General features: G+C 41.6%; 1 protein-coding gene across 1 annotated transcript in view; it reads left to right on the forward strand.

Moving 5' to 3' along the window:
- CENPC (centromere protein C) overlaps positions 1–19,489 on the forward strand; it is a 63,965-nt gene that overhangs the window by 36,847 nt on the left and 7,629 nt on the right. The window contains exons 6-7 of the mRNA XM_015815163.1: positions 2,107–2,261; positions 17,151–17,241. Coding sequence (XP_015670649.1) covers positions 2,107–2,261; positions 17,151–17,241 — 246 coding nt within the window. The remainder of the gene's footprint in view (positions 1–2,106; positions 2,262–17,150; positions 17,242–19,489) is intronic.

Raw genomic sequence — 19,489 nt, forward strand, 5'->3', positions numbered from 1 at the left:
AATCTTGCACAATACCTAAAAGAAACAGCTGTGGGAGAAAGATAATCCTTTTTTTAAAGATTTGCTGTAAGTTCCACCACAATTGTATCCAAAAGGCCTTAATAACCTTACAAGTCCACCACATATGAAAAAAAGTTGCATCTGGGTGTCCACACCTCCAACACTTGGATTCATAATTCACATAAATACGAGACATAGTCATTTAAAGCTTTTTAAGTCTAAAGTTTTTATGATAGTTTTTCAGGTCTTATTTCTTTTTTTAGATAAAAACAAACATCTCCAGTAAGAATAGGAACACTTTTAGTCCCCAAGTTTCAAAAGCATATACATCCAATTAGATTAAAATTGTTCTTATATTTGCTCTGTTTCCCCTGGGTAGTTAGTTGCCGCTTTTCCGGTTTGCCATCGCGGTGCTGCGGATGCTGGAAGACGAGCTCCGTCTTTCGCGTCCTAATTCGTCCTGCTGGGTGACCCTGGAAAGGGTTGAAAGTCTCCTTATAGGGGCGATGAGCAAGGAGGGGACCCCTGCTTGATCACGGGAGGACGGCAGCCCTTCTGTTTGATCCGGGGAAACCCTCCAAACCAGCGGGGGAAAGACTGGCCATAGCAATATGGCTCGTCACTAAGCACCTTTAAAGCAACGCGGATAAAACTGGGTGAGATCTGATCTTCTCTTTAAGACTTTAAGTATTTTTTCCTGCAAAAGCTACCCAAAGTATCTTCCCCCCTGTGAGGAGAGAGGGAAGGGAATTTCAACCCCACCCTCTACTTTTAGCTGATCTTACAGATCAATATAAATAGGTAAATTTTGGCTGCAGCCAAATAACACATTTTAAATAATTGCTGTGAAATAAAAAAAATCTATCAGAGTGTTAATATTTTAAAAAGGTAAGTCCCAAAATCTATAATAATGTACCCAATTAGTCTGTGAAGCATCTTTAGCAAGCTCTATGCTAGGCAGTTTTATCTAAAATTGGTGCACTGCTAGACATAAGGTAACGCCATTGCAAAAGAGCAAACTGGGCTTTCAGAAGACAACTCAACCATCAACCATTGTAAGTTCTCTACTATCTAACAAAAATATATACTTAATGGCAAATTTTATATATTTAGAGGCAAATGTTATGTCATTTTCATTGACTTAAAAGTATGGGTTTGACTCAGTCAATACTCAGAACCAATACTCAGTTTGGTCAAGTGGTTAAGACACTAAGCTAGAAAAGCAGGAAACCATGAGATCACTGTGTGTGTGTTATATACACACACACACATACATACACATATATATATCTACACATACATACATATATATATATGTGTGTGTGTGTGTATGTGTGTATGTATGTATGTATATTCTTGTATTGCTTCCTTACTCATTTTGGCACAAGGATCTACTCTTCCTTCTCCTGCCAATCTACTGTCAACTTAAATAATACTCTGACCTTCAGCAGATAAGTCAACAACAAAACTTCCATAAGCAATGCAAAATTTTGTGCAGTTATTATTGCACTACACTCAAAAATATACAAATACAACAGAGTGTAATTTTCCACACAGCAGAGGAAAGCAGAATCATAACCCATTTTTAAGTATAAAACTAGCTGTACCCGGCCACGCATTGCTGTGGCTCAGTCTGGTTAAATGGAAAAGAAAGAAAAGAAAAAGTGCACGTTTGTAATATGTTTAATTTCACAATGCTAGCGTGTGTTGCTTTTACGTCCAACAGATGGACCTGTTTTTCAAAAACATGTTTTTACCTGTCACAGGTGTGACATCTATATAATAGTAGGTATATAAAAACACACACATATTCGAATGCAACGTTGTGTCAAAATTTCAAAGCAATCGGTGAAGAACTTTCAGAGATTTAAGATTTTGAACAAATGAACATTTACATTTTTATTTATATAGATATTCTTCACTTTGCATGTTGTATACTCTACAGTTTTGATATTGCCTAGGGCACAGAATGTGCTTATGGCTTCTTTGTCATTATTTTATGAAAATGTAAACAGATTCTTGGCTATGAGTGAAAGTGCGAGAATGCAGTATGTATTATCTAATATTTCCTTCTGTGAATATTGTTGTTTTCTGATTTTATAACAGAATGCATGAACAATGGTAGTTCACCTGTGTATTGCATTAGTAATGAAACATTGTCCGTTTATAAATACTTGAGTACACCTTCATTTTCTTCTGGAAAAATAATATTAAATCCATTAAAAGAAAAGGGATATCAATATTCCTACACAGACACATTGGTAAGTATTTTATTTCTTTTATTTCTAATTTGTATTTGCAAGATTAATACTTAAAATTGCATTGCATTTTAGCCAATTATCATTCTTTCTCACAGAGCAGGGATTAACTATTTTTCTTCCAATCTTATATTAACAACACTTGTTTCTTCCCACTAGAGTGGGCTAATTAATTTTGACGCTTTATGTTCTTAGTTTGTCTGGTGCCTTTATGCATGAATATGTTTTCTTTTTTCCATTCAGGAGGGATGCTCTAAACAATCACAAGGAAAGAAAAATAGGTGTGTTTATAGTGTATTGATAGAATGTACAGTTTGGGCTGGAAATAACTTCTATTATATAGACTTCTGGAGTTCAACTATTCTTTTAGCTTAATTTTAAATGGTGTTCATATATACAATACTCAAACTATGAGATTATAAATAAAAACAGGTATGTAATCATTTTAACAGATAATAGTTAACATTGAAAATTTTGTTGATATTAATAGTTGAAAATTAAAATTTTCACATTTAGGAGCATGTAATATAAATTGTAACTTCTGAAAGCTAATATATCTCAGCCCAACTCCTCTCACAGGTTTATTGTAGGAAAAATATTAGGAGGAATGTATGTTGGATATGTTCACCACCTTGAGTTATTTGTAAAAATAATAAAGGCAAATTACAAATAAAAAAATGTTGAGATGTGCAGAGAAAGAGCAACAAAGATGATTAGATGATTGGAGACTAAAACACAAATGGTTGCACTAGTATAGCTAATGAAAAAAGGATTAGAGTGACATGATAGTAGTCTTCCAATATTTAAAGGGCTGTCATAAAAAAGAGGGGTCAGCCTATTCTCCAAAGCACCCAAAAGCAGGACAAAAAACAATGGATGGAAACTAATCAAGGGGAGATCCAACTTAGAACTTAGGAGAAATTTCCTGTCAGAACAATCAGTCAGTGGAATGGCTCGACTTCAGAAGTTGTGGATGCTTCATCACTGGAGGTTTTTAAGAAGAGATTGGACAGCCATTTGTCTGAAATGGTATCGATCTCCTGCTTGAGGATGGGGGTTATAATAATAATAATGATAAAGTTGGAAGGGACCTTGGAGGTCATCGAGTCCAACCCCCTGCTCAGGCAGGAACCCTACACCATTTCAGACAAATGGCTGTTCAGTCTCTTCTTAAAAACTTCCAGTGTTGGAGCATTCACCGCTTCTGGAGGCAGGTTGTTCCATTGGTTAATTGTTCTAACTGTCAGGAAGTTTCTCCTTAGTTCTAAGTTGCTTCTATCCTTGATCAGTTTCCACCCGTTGCTTCTCATCCTGCCTTCAGGCGCCTTGGAGAATAGCTTGACTCCCTCTTCTTTATGGCAGCCCCTGAGGTATTGGAACACTGCTATCATGTCCCGGGAGTAGGAAGAGAAGCAATTTGATCTGTATGGGTTAAGGTCGTTGGCAAGGAATATACAAAATCGGAGGTCAGGGGATTAGTAGAAACAACGAGAAGAGACATGAGAAAGATCTCAGAGTCGTAGAAAAAATGTAGCACCACTGGTTTTGACCTACGAGTATTCCAAGTGTGGCCTTACTAAGGCATTGTAAAGTGGCATTAATACTTCATGTGATCTTGATTCTATCCCTCTGTTAATGCAGCCCAGCACTGTGTTGGCTTTTTTGGCAGCTGCAGCACACTGCTGGCTCATATTTAAGTGATTGTCCACTAGGACTCCGAGATCCCTCTCACAGTTGCTCCCTTCCAACTTTATTCATTCTGTTCTGTTTTATGTAATTTAAGATGGTGGCGCTTTGTTTGGCTGCGGCTGCTTCAGTTCTCAAAAGTGTTGGGGTTATGGAAGGGAATGAACAATCCGAACTGAAGTACTTTTCAAAAATAATGACAAGTAAGCAGAGTTTGATTGCTAAACTGTCATACGAACGTCAGTCCATATTAGAGATGAAGTTATTTAGTGAGAGAGGAACTGTCAAGAAAACTGTTCTGGAGAATCTGCATGGCCTTGGATTACTAAGGGGAAAAAAATCAACAACGGAGGCGCCGGGGGTTGACACGGAGTGTGAGAGATCGGTGCTTTGTGTGGAGGAGTGGGGAGGAAGAAAGGGAATTACTAGAGGTGGAAACAGCGTCATGCTCAGTGTTTTGAGCAGTGAAGGCAGCATTTCAGGCAACGGGCAGAGTGGGGTGGCAGCCATTGCAACTGGGAAGTTTCCCTCTATTGCTGACCATCTTTGGAAGAAAAGGAGAAGGTGTGACCAAAAGAGGAAACGTGGCGGAGGCCTAACATCTAGGCTAAAAGCTAAACCATACAGACTGGCATTTCCATCTATTTTGTTTGCAAATGCTTGCTCCTTAGAGCCAAAAATAGATTACTGTCAGAATCCAATTATATTTCATTTCTAGCTACCTACTCTGATAAAAACCCATTTCTTACTCTCTCTGGATTCTGTCATACTACGAAAGGGGAGGAGGATAAGAAAGGTGGGTTTATGACTTTCACTTCCTTCATTAAACTACAAAGTGACTGGATGTTGATTCTCATCAAGAGGACTGACCATAACAATACGGCCATCGCCTTTCATCTACTCTCTCTGAAGTCTCCCTTTTGCCGGCAGTGAGGGAAAAGGGGGGAACAATGCAACGCCTGGGATCTGGGAAAAGAGAGGATGAGTGATCGTCGCCCGGAAGAACTGTGGGGTGGGGGCTGTTTGGGAACACTTTAAAACATTGAAGGATGAGAGAGAATTCCCCAGATCCTGTCTAGCATGCCTGCAATCATTTTCTCTTAATAAAGATGCCTGTTGGAAGAGACATTCCAAGAGTTCTTCTTAAGATGTAAAGTGAGGTGGGTCCTTACATTAGAAAGGATCTGCAAAATTAGTCCACCTGGAAGGGAGAACCTTGCCGGGGGACTTTGCAAAAAATACCATGTCAGATGACGGAGCAGGGAAGGGAGAAAGCCCCCCCGGAGAGGGAGCCACTGCCCCGACTGAAAACCTGCCAGATATCGGGATCTGAGAGCTCATATTCCTCAGGAGAAGAGGTGGTGAAGACGCGTAACCACAAACCTCGGTGGTCAATGGGCGTTGGAAAGAAAGGCGAGTGGGAAAAGAAATCAAGAAAGGTGACCCTGAGACGGGGAGCCAACCAACCAGAATGGAAGCAGGAGATGGGGAAATCCCTGTACGCAAGCGAAGAGGAAGGAAGCTGGGCACCGCACTGGAGCTGGATCCTAGAGAAAGCTATCGACTTGATGAAGAGAACCCTCAGCTCCCTAGGAGAGGAGAATTCTGAGCCCTACAGCCGCACCAGCTCCTGGAGCCGCAACTGGAGAGACACCGAGAGGGAAGTGGAACCTGCAGTCCCGGGGACATCCGCTGATCCAATAGTCCCCACTCCCTGCCGACCCGCAGATGGCGATCTGGATGGAAGACAATACCACTGACAACGAAGGCACCGATCCATTCAAAGACTCCCGCCGCTGGATGTGAGATTCAAGGGCGAGACGACATGCTTGGGGTTTTTCCTAACCCAAGTCCTCAGCTACATGGAGGAATATGGGCGGCACATCCCCAGCAACAAAGCCCGTATTTGGATCGTGCAATCTGCTCTGGACGGGCCGGCCGCAGATTGGGTGGTAAATTTGCACGACTCCAATGCCCCAGGGCTCAACAACTTCAACCGTTTCATGTCCTCTCTGAGAAGGCGATTTGAGGACCCCCTGGCTGATCGCAAAGCCCGTGAAAGGATAAAAACGATGAGGCAAGGCAAACGCTCGGTAGCCAAATATACGCAAGAATTCCGGGCCATTGCCAGCAAACTGAACTGGCTGGAAGACATCCTCCTTAGCCATTTCAAAGACGGACTAAACTACGACCTATATGATGCTTGCCTGCCCCAAGGGGACCCACACCAACTCAACGAATGGTACGTCCTGGCAGAGGAAGCAGAGATCGACCTAGTGAAGAGGCACCACCAAGGAAAACAATGGAGCCGCTCACCGCCTGAGTCGACACGTGAACCAGTGAAACTATCGGCTATGGCCAAGGAGCAAATGGGGTGTTTCAAGTGCGGGAGAGAGGGGCATCGGGCTGTAGAATGCCGCTCGAAAGCCCCCCAGCATAACCCAGACAGATCACCGGCCAGCAAATCCAGGAAGTCTCCAGCTAAGCCAAAAGAACCTGCCATGAGAGTGATGGGGGCTGTGGAATCCCCTACCTCTGCTCATCGGGGGGAAAGAACTCCAGCCTACACCGCAGGGCCAGTGGATGCCTCAGACAACAGCTCGGAGGGTGAACCCCTGGTAAGTGGACCCATCGCACCCATCCTCAAGACAGTGACTATATTAATTCACTCCATGCCCGAAGCCGTGAAGGTGAAAGCCTTAAGAGACTCTGGCTGCACCCGCTGCCTCATTAGCCCAACGCTAGTGGGAAACCTGGGCATTCCGTCGAAGAGACTGGAACAACCAATCTCATTTGGCCAGTTAGATGAGTCCATAGCAGGGGGGGGTGTGCCAGCTACCCTAGCAACTTTACCAATCCACCTCTCCCTAGGCAAACATGAGGAAGACATAACGTTTGTAGTGACCCCAGGCATGGAATGCCCAATGATCTTAGGGATGGAATGGTTAAAGAAATGGAACCCCTGGGTGAATTGGAGGATGGCAGAAATCAATTTCCCGAAAGGGGATCCTATGGACTTAAAACCCCAAGGGGATCTACCAAAATTAAGAATGGAAAAAGCATCCATGGGAGAGGAAAAGGGGCTACCAGAAATACCAGAGGAATACAGAGATCTTCCTGAAGTTTTCAGCGAGGAAAGGGCAGATGAGCTTCCCCCCCCCCCACCGACCCACGGACTGTGCCATAGAATTCAAGCCCGGAGCAAAACTCCCAAAGCCCAGATTATACTCCATGAGCCCAAAGGAAAGGAGGAAATGGAAAAATTCATAAAGAAAAACCTAGAAAAGGGGTTCATTGAACCTGCCAAGCCTAAAGTGGCCACTCCGGTCCTCTTTAGAGAAAAGAAGGACAGCTCTTTACGCTTATGCGTGGATTATAGTGAAAGCAACCTATACCCCCTACCCCTCATGAAGGACATGTTATCACACCTCTCGAAAGGAATTTTTTTTACTAAACTAGATCTAAGGGAAGCGTACTATCACGTGAGAATTAAGGAAGGGGATGAATGGAAGACCGCATTTAACTGCCCAATGGGGTGCTACCAATTCAAAGTCTTGCCATTTGGATTACAAGCGGGGCCCGCAGTATTTATGCAATTAATCAATGAGGTAATAAGGGAGCACCTATTTAAGGGGGTCCTGGTTTATTTAGACGACATCCTTATCTTCACCGAATCAAAAGAGGAACATGTCAACCTAGTCAGAGCGGTTCTAAAGAAACTGCGAGCCGCCCACCTATATGCCAAACTATCGAAATGCGAATTCCACCAGGAAAGAATAGACTACCTAGGTTATTGCATATCCCCACAGAGCATTGAAATGGACCCAGAGAAGGTAAGAGCAGTATTAGAATGGGCACCACCTCGCACAAGAAAGCAACTGCAAAGTTTATTACTTGAGGCTAGATTTAACAACAAACTGGGAGGTGAGAAACTGCTGTGTCATCATTACAACAGAAACCTGGTTAAAGCCCTCTGTCCCAGATAGTGCTATTAGCTCGATGGGATTTTCAACATTTTGGCTGGACTGGAGTTTTACTCTTTGTGGTAAATCCCGGGGAGGAGGTGTCTGCTTTTATATAAATGACAGATGGTGTAATAATGCCAAGGTGATTTCAAGTCTGTGCTCCCCTGATGTGGAGCTTCTGACCATCAAATGCAGACCCTTCTATCTGCCTAGAGAATTTTCTGTTATCATTATCACAGCTGTGTATATCTCCCCAATGCAAACAGAGCCCTGAATGTTCTCTATCATACCATCAGTGGCTTACAAACTACTCACTCAGAGGGTGCATTTATTGTAGTGGGGGACTTTAATCAAGTCGATTTGAAAGCTATTCTACCGCATTTCCATCAATATGTGGACTTTGCAACCAGAGGGGTCAATACACTGGAACTTGCTTATTCCAACATCAAGAATGCATTCAAAGCTATCCCCTACCTTCACTTGGGCCCCTCTGACCATCTCTCACTGCTGCTTATTCCAGTATATAAACCTTTATTAGTCAGAGTGAAACCTGTAGTAAAGCAGGTGAGGGTTTGGACAGAGGGAGCTATAGAAGCATTACAAGACTGCTTTGAGTGCATAGATTGGGGCATTCAAGAAGCAGCTACTGACAACCAATATATAAAGGTTGAGTATGCCACCACAGTGTCTGCATGTATCCAAAAGTATATAGCGGATGTCTGTGTCCTTAAAAGCGTTGTGAGGGTGAATGAAAAACCGTGGCTGACTTATGAGGTCTACAAGATGCTGAAAGTACGGAATGTGGTTTTTAAATCCGGTGGCATGCTGGCACTTAGAACAGCGAGAGCTAATTTGAAAAGTGCCATAAAGGGTGCAAAGCAAGCCCATTGCCAGAAAATTCAGAACTTTTTTCAGGACCCAACAAACACCAGACGAATGTGGCAAGGAATCCAGGACATTGCAGATTATAAGATAGCTCCATCGAGATGCAAGGACGACACAGACTTCCTAAACAAGCTGAATACATTTTTTGAAAGATTTGAAGCATCAAATAGCACTCCTGCTAGGAAAGCTGTGCCCCATCTTGATGAGCAAGTGCTCAGCTTTGATGTCATCTCTGTCCAGAAAACACTGCAGAAAGTTAACATTTGGAAGATAGCAGGTCCAGATAATATCCCTGGACGTGTTCTTAGGGAATGTGCAGATGAACTGGCTTCTGTTCTCACAGATATTTTCAATCTCTCATTGCAGCAGGTAGTGATCCCATCGTGTTTTAAGACCACCATCATTTTGCCAGTGCCAAAAAAGTCCTCAATTACAGGCCTCAATGATTACCATCCTGTTGCATTGACATCCATCATTATGAAATGCTTTGAGAAATTGATAAAGGATATTATTGTATCTAGCCTCCCACCAGCATTTGACCCATTTCAGTTTGCTTACCGACCAAATCACTCTACAGAGGATGCTATTTCTTCTGTTCTCCATCTGAGCTTGAAGCACTTAGAGGAAAGAAATACTCATGTGTGTTTGTTGTTTGTCGACTTCAGTTCGGCATTTAACACAATCATTCCCCAGCATCTAGTAGACAAATTGGGCCTTTTAGGCTTAAACACTCTGGATTCTTGATTTTCTTACTAACAGGCCCCAATATGTGCGAGCTGGAACAAATATTTCTAACACCATTTTCTTGAGCACAGGTTCTCCTCAGGGCTGCGTCTTAAGTCTGCTGCTGTTCACTCTGTTGACCCATGACTGTTGTGCTAGGTTTGCCACCAACCATATTGTGAAGTTTGTAGATTATACAACAGTAGTGGGCCTTATTCGTGATGACAATGATGGTGCTTACCACAAGGAGGTTGAAGGTTTGGTAAACTGGTGTAAGGAAAACAGCCTAGTTTTAAATACTGGAAAAACCAAAGAGATCATTGTCAATTTCAGAAAAGGCAGGTACAGCCACACTCCTCTGCATTAATGATTCACTTATGAAGATGATTACCAGCATCAAATTGGTGGGTGTGCAGTTAACAAGTAGGCTGGCTTGGTCGCTCAACAGCGAGACAGTTGTGAAGCGGGCACAGCATGCCTGCATGTTCTGCATCACATGAGAAAAGTACATCTGCCTTCCCCTGTCCTTACCACTTTCTACAGAGGGACGATTGAGAGCATCCTGTCATAAAGCATCACAGTCTGGTTTGGAAGCATCACTGGTTCAGACAGGAAGGCAGTGCAGAGAGTGGTGAGGATGGCTGAAAAGATTATTGGCAGTTCCCTCCCTTCCATCCAGAATATAGCATATAAGCTCTGCTTGAGCAGGGTCTGTAACATTGTCTGGGACACTACACATCCTCTTCACGACCTGTTTTCCTTATTACCTTCTGGGAGGAGGCTCTGTGGTATCCAAAGCAAAACATCCAGATTCAGTCACAGTTTTATTCCATACAATATTAACCTTGAGAACTCTAAAGTTTCCTCCTTCCGTTATGTATTCAAGATGGATAGTGATTAATATTTATATGTTGCTTATATGTAAGGGTGCAGGTCTGTACATATGTTTTATATAGTATGTTCAAATGTGTGTTATGTATGTGTACACTTTGAGAGCAAGCAACTAAATTTCATTTTGAATGTGTGCCAGTGTGCCCACAGTAAAAAAATGACAATAAAGGTTATCTGTCTGTCTCTGTCTGTCTGTCTGTCTGTCTGTCTGTCTGTCTGTCTGTCTGTCTATTATGCCATGCCATGCCATCTCATTCCATGGACCAAAAAGTTACTTTTTGTTAAAATGTCTTTGTCTATTCCTCTGAGGGTTTTTTTTCTCTCTCTCTCTCTCTCTCTTTGTTGATCATTTGCATAGAGGAGACGTCTTCGAACATGATAAAGATAACTTTTTCCCATCATTTCATTTATGTTAAAAAAATTGCAAAGCTAATGACTTAAATTGGGGACAAGAATATGAGCAAATTATTCTCACTAACATTTGTATTGCATGGCATATTAATCTTTTTTTCATGTTTGCAAGTGTCTACAATTGTATTAATCATTCATTACCTATAGATTTATCTCCTTGGAACAGTGGCAGCTTATTTCTTCCTTTAAAATATAACTCTTTTCTATTATAATGTAATGCTCTCTGATAAAGCTGTTTGGAACCTGGGTTTGCTCTCCACTATTGATTCTTGGAATGCAAGAAGGTAGAGAGGGCCATCATACAAATTTCACTCAAAATACTTGTTATTTTTCCCTGCATTCTCATCCTCATTATCACCTAGGGCAGGAGTCGGCAACCTTAAACACTCTAAGAGCCACTTCGACCCATTTCTCACAGAAAAGAAAACACTGGGAGCCACAAAACCCTTTTGACATCTAAAATGAAGATAACACTGCATATATCCTTTTTTATCTTTATGCTATGTATAAAAAAACTATAGTGTGGTGCATTTATCAAATCAATGAACTGCTACAAAGAAAACAAATTTTTATGCAAGAGAAAGGGGGGGGGGGAAACCTTTCTCCTTCATCCCAACAGTGAAAACAATTTTAGTAGCTTATCTACCATCTTTAAATACAGTATAATTCTCCCCATACCTCATCTCTTAATTTAAAAAAATCAAAATATTTCATTAAACATTCTTTACTAAAAGACCAGTAAGGACAACATATATACATATTTTCTTTATATATATATATATCTTTTTCCTCTCCCTCTCTCTTTCCTCTCCCTCTCTCTTTCTTCTCCCTCTCTTTCTCTCTTTCTTTCCTCTCTCTCTCTCTTTCCTCTCCCCCTCCCCCCCTCTCTCTCTCCCTCTCTCCTCTCCCTGTCTTTCCTCTCTCTTTTCTCTCTCTCTTTCCTCTCCCTCTCCCTCTCTTTCCTCTCTCTTTCTCTTTCCTCTCCCTCTCCCTCTCTTTCTCCCTCCCTCTCTCTTTTCTCTCCCTCTCTCTTTCTTTCTCTCTCTCTCTCTCTCTCTCTCTCTCTCTGTCTCCCTTCCTCCCTTGCTGCGTCTCCACCACCAATGTAAGCCCTGCATGCGAGGAAACCCATCACTGTGGACTAATTGTTTACTGCTTCCAGGCGATGGGAGAGGAGCGGGACGATCGCGTTCCCAGCAGCCGGGACTCCAGCGCGCCTTCCCGGCCAGCGGGGCCAACAGTAGCGCTGGCTGTGCTCCCTCGGGGCTGCAGCTTGTGGGAGGGCTGGCCCACTCAGCGGAGGCTCCGGCGGGGTGCTCCCAGGGAGGATCCTGGGGCTGCCCCGCACGGCTTCTTGGCCACATGTGCCTCGGATGGGGCCAGCCCGGGAAAGGGATTTCCTGGCCACGCTTCTCCCAGGGAGTGGGGTGCCCGGGTGCAGGGTCAATCAGGAAAGAGAGATAAGGGAAGCGAAGCGCAATTGCGTCTCTCTGTCTCTCTCTCTCTGCAAATGGCGGAGGAGGACTGGAGCCACAATAGAAGCCTGAAAGAGCTGCATGCGGCTCCAGAGCCACGGGCTGCCAACCCGTGACCTAGGAGAACAGCAGATTATCTTATTATCAAAATATTGGAAACTGAAGTTTAAATGAATAACCTATTCTAATAAAAACTATTGAAATCCCCAAGCTTTGGATAGAGGTCCCTCAGACTTGGATAGAAATGGATGGAAGCTTGAAATCTGTTAGCACAGAAGTCCCTAACCTTTCAGGGTTAGTGGCCCAGAGGAAGGGGCAGGCACTTTAATGCACGCATGCAAATGGGGGCACATATGCTGCAAACAAGTGCACGTGCAACACTCGGGGCAGCACTAGCACCCCCACTACGCTCGGGGGGCGCTAGGGCCTGCATGAATCTCGCGGTGATTCTAGTGCCTATGCATCCCAAATGGCCACTAGCGCCTGCACAACACTCAGGGCAGGCTAGCGCCTACACAAAACTTGCAGTGGCGCTAGTGCGAGTGGGGGGATGAGTATGTGCGCACACACGTGCACTGGCCAACCACTCACGCAGCTGGTAGTGGGCTGCAGCCCACAAGTTGGGGACCCCTGTGTTAGCACATTAATCTTTAAGCAAGGGGGAATTTACTTAAAGATTTTTGTTTGCAAGATGTCCTTAAACCAGGAGTTACTGTTTTGTTTTTCTTGTGGCAAGAAATTAGTATTGAAATTTGGGGCCCCCAAATTGTCCTTGTTTAGCGGTCACAATTGAAACTGGAAAGGCTTTACTAAGTACTGCAGTCAATATGTACAAAATCCCATGATCATGATAAGTTTAGATCACTTCCCTTTTGATCATTAAGTGAATCACTGGGGTCATTAACTATGTTCATCTTGTGACCATGGCTTGCAATTTTGCTTTCGCGTTCTCCATTAACTCTGCTTGTTAGAAGTCGGTTATAAAGCATGCAAATGGAAATCACATGACTGGAGGATGCTGCAATGATGATGTACCAATTGCAAAGCATCCAAATGGTGATCATGTGACTGTCACAATTATGAATGCAAGAAAAGCTGGTTGGAAAGCTGGGGAGTGGGTTTACACTTCAAATACAGTATGTTTTAAATAGTCACTAAATGAGACAATTGGTACAAAAAGGACTTATGTTTGTCATATCTCATATTGTTGGCCATATTTTTGGTCAATAATGGAGCTAACAAAGAGTTAATTAGCAGTAGCATGTAGACTTATATACCATCCCATATATCTTGACAGCATTCTCTGGGTGGCTTACAATGTCAGCATAGTGCCCCCAAGAATCTGGGTCTTCATTTTACTGACCTCTGAAGGATGGAAGGCTGAGTCAACCTTGAGCTTATCAGGATCGAACTCCTGGCAGTGGGCAGAGTTAGGCTGCAATACTGAATTCTAACCACTGCCACCAGAGCTCCTAATTCCATTTCTAGTTAGAAGCAAGGCTTAGATTTGGGTCTAGTGGAAGGAATGTCTCCTTCATCAGTTTAGTTTTGCTTCGAAGAGAAGAGGAAAGGCTTCATGTCAAAAGTGAAATCTTAAGCTTCATAGATGAGTAAAAGTAGATCTACCAGATTTCTATCCAAATCCCAACTATCCTAGGAATTACATTTGTGTAAAGAACTTTAAGAATTTACCTCAAGTGAACAGTGGAAGAGAGGGAGGCCATTAGGGTATTTGTTTCTTACAGAAAAGGCTGCATGGGAGAAAAAAACATCTCTGTTCTGGAACCTGAACTAAGATGATTTGTAATTCAAGTCCAGGCAGGGTCAACTCAACGCAAAAATGGTTTTTAAACAAATATTTATTCCAGGAATTCTTAACAGAACTTACTTTCTGAAGATGCGTCCGGATTTGTACATTTGTCCATTTTACGTAGGTAAAAACAGTAATTCCTTCATACTAGCTCTAGCGTGGTTGTAGACAATGTCCCTACATGCATTTCCATGCTGATTTCACACAAAGGCATTCTTTCACAAGCTGGCACGTAGCCAGGATATCCTGTGATGAACTTAGTGGCCCCTCCCACTGACTTGATGAATATAGGATTCACTAAAACAGCTAAACTACATTACTCTTAAGGAGACATCGCTTAACCCTTTAAATGCCAAACATTCTAACATGCAGTTCTCACAATGATACATTAACCCTGTAAATGCTATATACAATAACGCAATTCTCAAGTATATACTCTGGCCAGAAGATTGCATAACTGGTCCAGCACAATCTTGGTTTTCTATTAATAGATGAATCAGATTGGAAATAAGAGTCTGATGTTTGCCATTATCAAATTCTAACTTGTTTAGGGTGCACAGTTGCAAATTTGATCATCTAAACTCTGATATTGAGACCAATTAACAATTCCCAAATAAACAACTATTCTTCCCGTCAGGAACGGTGGAAAACATGAGCCCTGTTGTGCTGTTAAGAAATATATAATAGATTGAATGTTGTTTTATAAGAAAATTCACAGACTCATGAGACGTGCATTTTCTTTCTAAATATATCGGTTCTGATATCCTTCATACTCTGGTGATAGGCTGTTCTTGGTTTTTTTAAGGAATAAGCTACTCTTTGATTTTTCCTGGAAATGAATCGAAATCTTTAGGATTATGATGAAATGACATAGAGTTTATCAGTCTTAGTTTTCAAGGCATTTGCAAAACACCTGGATATAATGTTTCAATAATTAATGAAATGATGTGACTCACCAGAGCATTACTGTCTCTTAATATTATTAGGTATAGGATTCTGTAAGCCTGTTCCTACCTCTGACAAATATAACTTGGATTTGGAGTACAACCAAAATGCAACTAGTGTTGTAGATCTTAGAGTAGAATAATATGATACGATACGATACGATACGATATGATGGAATGGAATGGAATGGAGTTGGAAGGGACCTTGGAGGTCTTCTAGTCCAACCCCCTGCGTAGGCAGGAAACCCTAGGGGAACAGCAGGTTTTCTTATTATCAAAATATTGGAAACTGAAGTTTATATGAATAACCTTCTATTCTAATAAAAACTGTAGAAATCCCCAAGCTTTGGATAGAAGTACCTCAGATGTGGATAGAAATGGATGGAAGCTTGAAATCTGTTAGCACAGAAGTCTCTAACCTTTCTGGGTTGGTGGCCCGGAGGGAAAGGAAGGGGCAGGCACTTTTATGCACACATGTAAATGGCGCATATGTTGCAAACAGGGCCACAAGTGCATGTGCAACGCTCGGGGCGGCACTAGCGCCCCCATAATGCTCGGGGCGGTGCTAGGGCCTGCGTCATGTTTGTGGTGATGCGAGCGCCTATGCATCCCAAGTGGCCACTAGCGCCTGCACGACACTCAGGGCAGGCTAGCGCCTACACAAAACTTGCAGTGGCGCTAGTGCGAGTGGGGCGTGAGTGCATGCAGTGCTGATGCGGCCGGGCACTTTGCAAAAAATAAGTGGGTTTTGGGTTGCAGTTTGGTCACTCGGTCTCTAAAAGGTTTGCCATCATTGTTATAGGCTATGCTATTAAGTTCCTGTCCCAAACTCTGGAAATCATTCTGCACAGAAAGTACATCTTTTGGGGACAGATCATTCGTGTCAAGATGTACAATAACATCAACCTCATAATCCTTATTGGCATTCTTGACTATCTTAAAAATACACCTCTTGTCTCTGCTGGCAGTAGCACCTGGCAGACACCTGACCTCTTTCAAAACCTCCATATCCTTTCCTAAATTTGTAACTGAATCACCAACCAGAAGGTAGCTTCTCTTTTTGGATGCCTTGCTCTTTTTGCACGACTAGTGTGTAATACCTGATTCACACTTTACTCTATCCCAAACCAGTTCTTCGTCTTGGACCATGACCCCCTGCTTATTTGAGTTATCATCATCATAACTACCTTGACCTGCCACCTTAGTATTCCTATTAAGATCAGCAAGGGCACTGTATCTGTTGTGCAGGTACACAGTGAAAACTTTGTATTTATGGTTCACAACTTTCATCCTGCCAGATTCCACGGTTGTCCATACTGCGTTTCTCCTGCAGGATCTTTGTGGTAGAGGGGGCTGATAGCATAGTAGCTCAATAGAGCAGAATGGCTAATTTCTGCTTGAAGAGATGGACTAGAGACGCTAGATAAGCAATCTGTCCCTGTAGACTACTAATTTGTTTACAAATAGGACAGTATCCAAATTTGAAAAGAGTACCCCGAAAGACAGCTGCAAAACAAGTATTTCACTGAATTAATCCAGATATTCTGAAATAAAATAAAATTGTAATCACAGATGCACTTACCCTGAATGTACTACTGCTGATTTAGAGTTTTAGTTATATGATTTGTGGGCTGCTACCTCGCTTAACTGAACTTTGTCTCACAGAAAGCAGCTCTTCCCAACAGCCTCTGGGAAATTCAAATGTTATGCAGATGCAACCCGCAGCTCAGCTTCCCAGTGCTTACCTCGCTCCACTGGACTTTATCTCAGTTCCCCTAACCTCATAGCTAACAGATCTTCTCAGCAGCCTCTGGGTAATTCCAGTGCAATGCAGATGCAACCAGTAACTCAGCTTCCAAGTGCTTACCTCGCTTCACTGGACTTTGTCTCAGTCCCCTTCAACTCAGCTAGCAGCTCTTCCCAATAGCCTCTGGAAAATTCAAATGCAATGCATAACCAGCAGCTCCATTTTATTTTTATGTAGACAGACTTAAGAGTCAAGATTCAGATTAATTTTAAAATTAAAGAAAATAATTTGCTATTATGTTTCCAGTGAATAAAACATGCAATTAAAATTATGCTTATGGCTCCCATTTTTCAAGGTTTTTCACATCAGTTGTGGTAAACTTCTTCTAACACTGTATGATAAAAGCTATTGCTTGACTGCTGGAAACTACTTTTTTATTCCACCAGGTAAGTGAACTGATATTTTTCCTATTAGAAAGGGTGAAAATAAAAAGAAATGCAAACATTTAATAAAGTAAATATTTTTATTTTTTTAGTAATAATATCATACAGGTAGTCCTTGACTTACAACCATTCATTTAGTGACCAATTGGAGTTACTGTATAAGGGCAACAAAAAGCATTACTTATGACTGTTTTTTACACAATCATTGCAGAATCTTCATGTTCACATGATCAAAATTCCAGCACTTGGCAACTGGCATGTATTTATTATGTTTGCAGTGCCTTGGGGTCATGTGATCACTTTCTGTGCCCTTCTGACAAGTAAAGTCAATGGGAAAGCCAGATTTACTTAACAACCATGTTACTAACATAACAATTACAGTGATTCACTTAACAGCTGTGGCAAGAAAAATTGTAAAATGGAGCAAAATTTACTTAATAACTGTCTTAGCAATGGAAATTTTGGACTCAAATGTTGTAAGTCAAAGACTACCTGCATTATTTTTGTTATGCATATTTGTCTGATTAAGAAGGATGGCTTCTGTTCATAAAAAACCACAAGTAGCTATTTGTTTTTTCCAATTCTTTTTGGATCTTGAACCAAGAGAAAGATGAATGCTTTCTTGCTAAAGGGTATGTACATGCTCTCTGTCTCTTCACACAAGACATGGGAACAGGTACAATTAAAATTTCTAGTCATTTCTTGAAAATGTACAAGGAATCTCATCTAAAATGTTTTGAATTGGTTGTGTTTTAACAGAAAAACATCTTAAAAGTTGTTCTTTGGAAAGTTTAGGTGTTTGAACAATTTGTGAGTGTTCCAATCAGAGAAAGCAATAGGAACAAAAAACAAAGCTGGTTGTTTTTTTAAAATATTTTTTTCCTTATTTTTGACTGTTAGGCCATTAGAGTAGATACTGAAGTAGTCCATTCCATCTGCTGTAAGTCTGTTTATTTAAAAGAAATCTACTGAAAAATATTTTTAGGACAGTGTTACGCTTTGGATTTACGTGGGAGGTAAACAATCCATATTTGTATCTCTTTAAATCAGTAATTCTTTTGCAGGATAATGGATCAGTTGTTTCTCATCACAAGTTCTTCAAGTCAGACTATTCAAAATTTTATAAGTTTCAGTCTAACAGATGACTTATGTTGCTTAGAGTATTGTTCTGTTAGAACACAACCAACCTCAGAACACTACAAATGAAATTAATTTGTTCCAGACGTAAAACAAATTTTGCACAAATTTATGATCTGATTGTACTTCAAGAACAATTTCATTAACAATTTAGAATGGAGCAGAGTTTTTATATATAGTTTGCTGAGAAAAGATATAACTGTTTTAAAGAGTTGCAGAAAGATGCTATATGAATGAGAATTGCTATTCATTCTTGCCATCACACAAAATTTGTATCACAATGCCCCTAGGCTTTGCTCTACCTGACAATGTCTGCTCACAGCTGGCATTAGGGAAGACCTGCAGTGCTATGTCTAGACATGGAATGACCTTAGTCAATTGGGTTTGCATCTCAAGATTGAGTATCTAGAAACTAGCCTGAATACCTCCATCCAGGTCAGCAGTGACGAAAACAAACTTCTATCACTTAAGATCCCATCTGCAAAATATAGTAGCATTAATGAAGTAATGCGCACAATGGTGAATGCAGCGTGGTTCTTGTAGAAATCATTGGATTGCTCTGTGATAGGCGTATGCCAATTCACCAAAAGTATAAAATGATGGTCTGTTCATAGATCTATATGCTGGTGAATGGTGGTCAACCCCCAAAAGTGCTAAGCATGGGGATATGAAGGCTCATTGGTCATTAGGTGTTTCCTTTCTTGACCATTTCAGCGATGATATGGTTTGGCAGCAGATAGGCATTGCACCAATAGCAGAAACTGGGAAAAATGTCCATAATGGTACAACCATATTCTACCAGAAGCATCCCATATTGTTGCCTGCACTGCCTACCCCTTTAATATCCATGGCAAATGCCTGTACAGAAGATCAAAGATGGTAGGACACAACACAGAAATGAAACTCATCCTGTTAGACCAGCCAGTGGCTGTGTTTGAATCATGTGGAATGGTATTGATAAAAAAATTGGACTCTACATCTGCGGGAAAATTCTAGGAAGAAGAGAGATCTGAAGTGTATACTCTAAGCTTTCTTTGGAAGCATCTTTTTGGAACCAAACCCAAACCATTGCACAGCTCTATTAACTTTTTTTTTTTTTTTTTTTTTTTTTTAA

This window comes from Protobothrops mucrosquamatus, unplaced genomic scaffold (assembly GCF_001527695.2).
Source record: "Protobothrops mucrosquamatus isolate PMUCROS unplaced genomic scaffold, P.Mucros_1.0 scaffold320, whole genome shotgun sequence".
Lineage (NCBI taxonomy): Eukaryota > Metazoa > Chordata > Lepidosauria > Squamata > Viperidae > Protobothrops > Protobothrops mucrosquamatus.